The following is a 4,985-nucleotide window of genomic DNA, read 5'->3' on the forward strand; positions in this document are numbered from 1 at the left end:
TCATGTGATCTCCTTTCAGCATGAACCGACCCTGTTGTTTCCTTGCCTTGGTTGGAGAAGGCATCATGTAATCCGAGGCTCATATGCTCACTCATCACAGCCTCGGATGCAGCCCTCTGTCCTCGTGTGCTTGGAGATCTGAAGCGGAGTCGATGGGCTTCGCCCTTCCCGCCTGCAGGGTGCAGGGTGCACCATGGTGGAAGCTCACAGAGGCTCCGTTTTGTTTGTTTTTTAAGATACACTAATGATTCCAGTGTGCAGCCCAAGTGGAAAACCAGTGATGTCATGGGATAATAGATCAAGAACCAGGCCCACATGTTCTGAGATTTCTAACATCTTACTACTCAAAGTGGTTCACGGACCAACAGCTGCAGCTGCAGCATTACCTGGGAGCTTGTTAGAAATGCAGAAACCCCAAGTGCAGCCCGTTGAATGGGTCCAATCCCCAGGTGATTTGTGTTACGTTAACATTTGAGACGCACTGCTCAAGGGGGTCCTGGTGACCCTGTGTACGTGTTGGGCTGCTAACCACGAGGTGGGGGTCTCAGAGCCGGGAAAGATTCATTACATGCTCAGAAGCTGACATCCAATCATCACACGGTCGGAATGAAGCCAATGGCAGTGGGTTGAGTTTTAGTCAAAGACATGCTCTAGCAGAGTGAATGGGGGTCCGCAAAAAGATCATGTCAAAGTCCTAACCCTTGGAACCCCTGAATTCCGATCTTATTTGGAAAAGGGCCTTTGCAGATATGAGGAAGGTAAGGGTCCCAAGGTGAGATCACCCTACATTAAGTGAACCCTGACCCTAGGAACATGTGTCCTCTGAAGAGGAAGGTGGGGGCAGAGAGGAAGCAGGAACACACAGGGAGAGAGAGTGACATGAAGCTGGAGGCAGAGATGTGTCTTGGTCAAGCCCACAAGCGCTCAAACCCAGCGCCACTGAGTCTAGTCCGACTCCTAGCGAGGTTGGCCGCCCAAAGCTGGAAGAAGCAAAGAGGGTTCTCTCCTCAAGGCACCCAAGACCTGGATTTCAGGCTTCGACCCTCCAGGACTGTCAGACAATACAGTGCCCTGGGGTAAGCGATGCCTTTATGGGAATTTCTTATGGCAGCCCTATTAGGAAGCTAACGCACATGCCAAGAATGCGAACTGCCCCAGATGGACACTATCAGGAGAGTGGTTACCTGGGATGGTGGGAAGGATGGGGGCAGGTTGGCTCTTGCCCTCGTTAGTGACTACCTTGGAGCCCAGTGCTTGTGCACACCTTGGATTCGAATGTGAACTTTGCCGTCAGAAAGGCCTGGATTCAAACCCCAGCTCTGCTGTCTACCACCCGGGAGGCCTCAACCTTTCCATTTCCTCACCGAAGGAGTGGAGGTAATACAAGTACCTGTGTGGCATTTCATGGAAAATTCAGAAAGATCAGCTCCTAAATGGCTGAGCACCAAAGGCTGAGAAACAGAAAGCACTGGGTGAGCAGTAGAGCACCGTCACCTGCAGCAGCAGCAGCATCGCCACCATCTGAATCCGCCACAGGGCGGGGCATGCTGTCGCTTTCCACAAACCTGGGCCTCAGCAGGGAGGCCCTGATGCATTCGGTTCCACCCTCAACTCTTCCTTTGCGGCTGTACCACCTTCCTGTTGGCAGTTGAAACAGGGACAATTGGCCTCCCCGCCTGATCTCTCAGCTCTGGAAGGTGAGACGCAGAGGAGGGTGATGAGAAGCCACCATGTCTCTGGTGGAAGCACTGATGAGACCCAGAGGGCAACGCTGGACGTGGTGCCTGCTACCCTCTTGCAGGTCTGTGAGAGTTTGCTGCTACAAAAGGCAAAATCACTCAAGTTGAAATGTCCTGTAAAGTGCTGGAAGCTTCAGCCATTTCAATCAACCGTAGCATAACGGCACATCCATGTTGGTAAGCCCTTTCTGACACGCAGTGGCACAGTTGAAGTGCTTGGTCTGGCTCTAGCTAATCATCACCTTTGTATCTCTCACCAAATGGCTGCGTGGGGACAGGCAGATGGGACTCTAAGGTGGCCCCTGGTCAGTCTTGCCGTTTCGCTGGCTCTAAAGCAAACCATCGCCGAAGTGAGACAAGGGCCTCTCTATGGCCATCAAGAAAGAAGGGCTTATGAGTAGAGCACGTCATTTGGACCCGAAGATCCCTGCCTCGTGGCAGTGGCCGTGGCCCCAAAAGCATGAGCCAGAGCAGCAGACGTCCCGGACCACAGAATGAGCAGAACTGGTGTCTTCAGGCAGGGAACTGGCTGCAGACCGGGCTGCTCTCTGGGCATTTATCAGTGCAAAAAAGCTTTGTAACACTTGCCCAAGTGTGACAGCGGCCAAGGAGACTCCTGTGTGACTCCTGTGTGACAGCGAGAGGCCTAGGAGACTGGAGGACCATGCCTTTGGGCACAGCCGAGAAGAAGCACTCTGCACAGAGCAACTGCTGTTTCTGATCCTGAAATGTAGCCTGACGTCTCTGCTAGCCCCTCATCATGAGTGTCGCCGGCAAGTGCCATTTGGAACCCCACAGGGAAGTGAGGGCAGTGGGGGCCATGGTTGGTATCAGAAAAGGGTAAAGCAGCTCAGAGGGAGGAGGCGCATCTGACCTCATAGGAGTCAGCCTCGGGCTGGGATTCTCCACTTCCTCCTGGTGAAGTCAGAGGCCAGACTTGGCCCCCCACCCGTTCTTGCACACACAGAACAAAGAAGAAAACCCTTGTTCCTGGTTTTCTGCCCTTCCCGCCCCCTTAACATTTTCCCCAATTACACAAGGACTACGTGAATGCTTTTTTTTCCCTTTTAATAAATCATTTTATTGGGGGCTCTTACAGCTCTTATAACAATTCTTACATCAATTGTAACAAGGACCCTTGTACATATGTTGCCTTCATCAACTCCCAAACATTTTCTTTCTTCTTGAGCCCTTGGTGAATGCTTTTTTGTTGCACAAATCTCGAGCTAAAGAAAGAGAGGAACCAAGTCCCGTCCCGCCGCCCCATCCCCGCCAGGCAGCACAGACAGAAGCTTGGGGTGTAGCCCCTTGACGTTTGTTTTGCTTTTCCAGGAAAACCTTGACTTTTTAGCAAATGCGTTGACGTAGGTAAATTTAAGCGTGGTTTCTTTTTGCTGGTTGCTTGGTGGGTTGGTTTGGACGGTGGGTGGCATGTTGGCCCTTTACAGCATTTCATTTCCCCCAATTGGAGCACATTCGAACATTGCTGTTCTAGGCCTCAGCCTTTGGTGCTGTTGGCACTTACTCTGAATCGGCTCTTTTCCTAGAAGAAATGCTCTCACAGCCTTCTGAGGCCAAGGAGCTCCAGTGTGGTGAATTAGAGACGGATTTATCACAAAGCTAATGAGACTCAAGCCTCGGGACCCTCACTCCATAGCACCTTTCAAGACCCTGTATCTAAATTTCTGTTTGTTATTTGTATTCGTCAAAACTATTGGCCGCCGCAGCCGCCACCACCACCAACTGTCCAAACCTCGTTCCCTTCCCTTCTTCTAGCCAGTGATGCGTCCGGCCTTGCCCTCCGCCAGGGGCATGGAGCCTACTGTCTGGTTGATACTTGGGGTTTCTGAGGAAGCTTTTCCTGAAGAAGACGACGATGCTGACAGTCTGAATTTTAAAATGCTGCGAAGCCATCTCCTATAACCTTTACATGCAAAGAAGTAGATGATGGGGTCAATACAACAGTTGATATTCATGAGGGACGCCGTGACCTGAAGAGAGCGTTTGAACGTGTCCTGCTCGGGACAGGAAGAGGGCTGGAGCAGCTGCCGCAGCATGAACTGGATGAGGTTGATGTGGTGGGGCTGAAGCACACCACCACAGCGACCAGCACCCCCAGAATGAGCAGGTAGGCCCTGCGGTGGTGCCCTCTCTTGCTCGTCAGAGGGTTTGCTCGGGCCGCCCGACACAGCTTCAAGGTGGCCTTCACATAACAAAATACTATAATCGCTACTGGCCCGCAGAAGCTTAGAGCACAGGCCAGTAGGACCCAGAGAGGCAGGCTGAGGATGTGCTCCACGCTGGCATATTCCATGCAGGTCACCTTGCCGTCCACGGTCTTGGTCATGGGCTGGAAGAGCAAGGGTGCCGTCTGCAGCAGGGCCAGGGCCCAGACACCCCCACAGACCCGCCGTGCTTGGCCAGCCTGGCGGAGCTGCGGACACTGGTGACCGCGGACTACAGCCAGGTAGCGGTCCACGCTCACACACGTCATGAGGTAGACACCCCCGTAGGTGTTCAGGTAGAATATGAATGCCGTCAGCCTGCAGAACCCGTCTCCAAAAGGCCAGCTGGCCTCCAGGGCGTAATAGGTGATCTTCCCGGGCAAGGCAAATGTGAACAGGAGGTCAGACACTGCCAGGTGGACCACGTAGATGCCTGTTGAGCTGACCTTCCCCCGCTTTGGGCAGGCGAGGGCAAGGGCCAGGCTGTTTCCCAAGGCACTGAAGGTGAAGAGGGCCGTGTAGAACAGAGAGAGCACCAGGCTGGCGGCCTTGGGTGGTAGAGGAGAAAGGCAGAGGGCGGTTGAATTAGTCTCGTTGGAAGCCATCGCAGAGAGATTCCTGGCAGGGGGAGACCACAGGGGGGGGAAAAAAAGGTAATATCATATCTGGTGTTACACCTTTCAGATAGAAATCATTAATCATTTTGCTGAAGCAGTGTATGTAAGAAAAACACATCTGCCCCCACTCCCCCAAACTTTGTATTGTGAATCAGGCGATGGTTTACATATGAGATTATTGGTTTTGCATTCAACAGCTTAAACAACTGACCAAACCTCCAATGGCTTGCCTGTTTTCTCCCTCCCCCTCCCCACTTCCCTCTGGTCACACATTCTCTTCCCCTTCACTGAAGTTAACACCTGTCTACCCCCTAGCCCGTAGGCTCCCAAACCTATGTGACCTACTACTCCCCTTTCAGAAAGCCAATAACTCAGCAACCCCCTGACAATTGAAAACATTTGTA

The 4,985-nt window shown here is 52.6% G+C and overlaps 1 protein-coding gene across 1 annotated transcript; it reads right to left on the reverse strand.

The window, feature by feature from the left end:
- Positions 1-3,511: 3,511 nt before the first annotated feature.
- Positions 3,512-4,569, reverse strand: LOC101655978 (G-protein coupled receptor 183). Its single transcript, XM_004704392.1, has 2 exons — positions 4,107-4,569; positions 3,512-3,750 (listed from the first exon to the last, which is right to left on the reverse strand). Exons 1-2 carry the CDS (start codon positions 4,567-4,569, stop codon positions 3,512-3,514), a joined length of 702 nt encoding a protein of 233 aa, XP_004704449.1.
- Between the last annotated feature and the right edge of the window lie 416 nt (positions 4,570-4,985).

This window comes from Echinops telfairi, unplaced genomic scaffold, assembly GCF_000313985.2.
Source record: "Echinops telfairi isolate 266 unplaced genomic scaffold, ASM31398v2 ScPeMD7_7467;HRSCAF=8505_0, whole genome shotgun sequence".
NCBI lineage: Eukaryota > Metazoa > Chordata > Mammalia > Afrosoricida > Tenrecidae > Echinops > Echinops telfairi.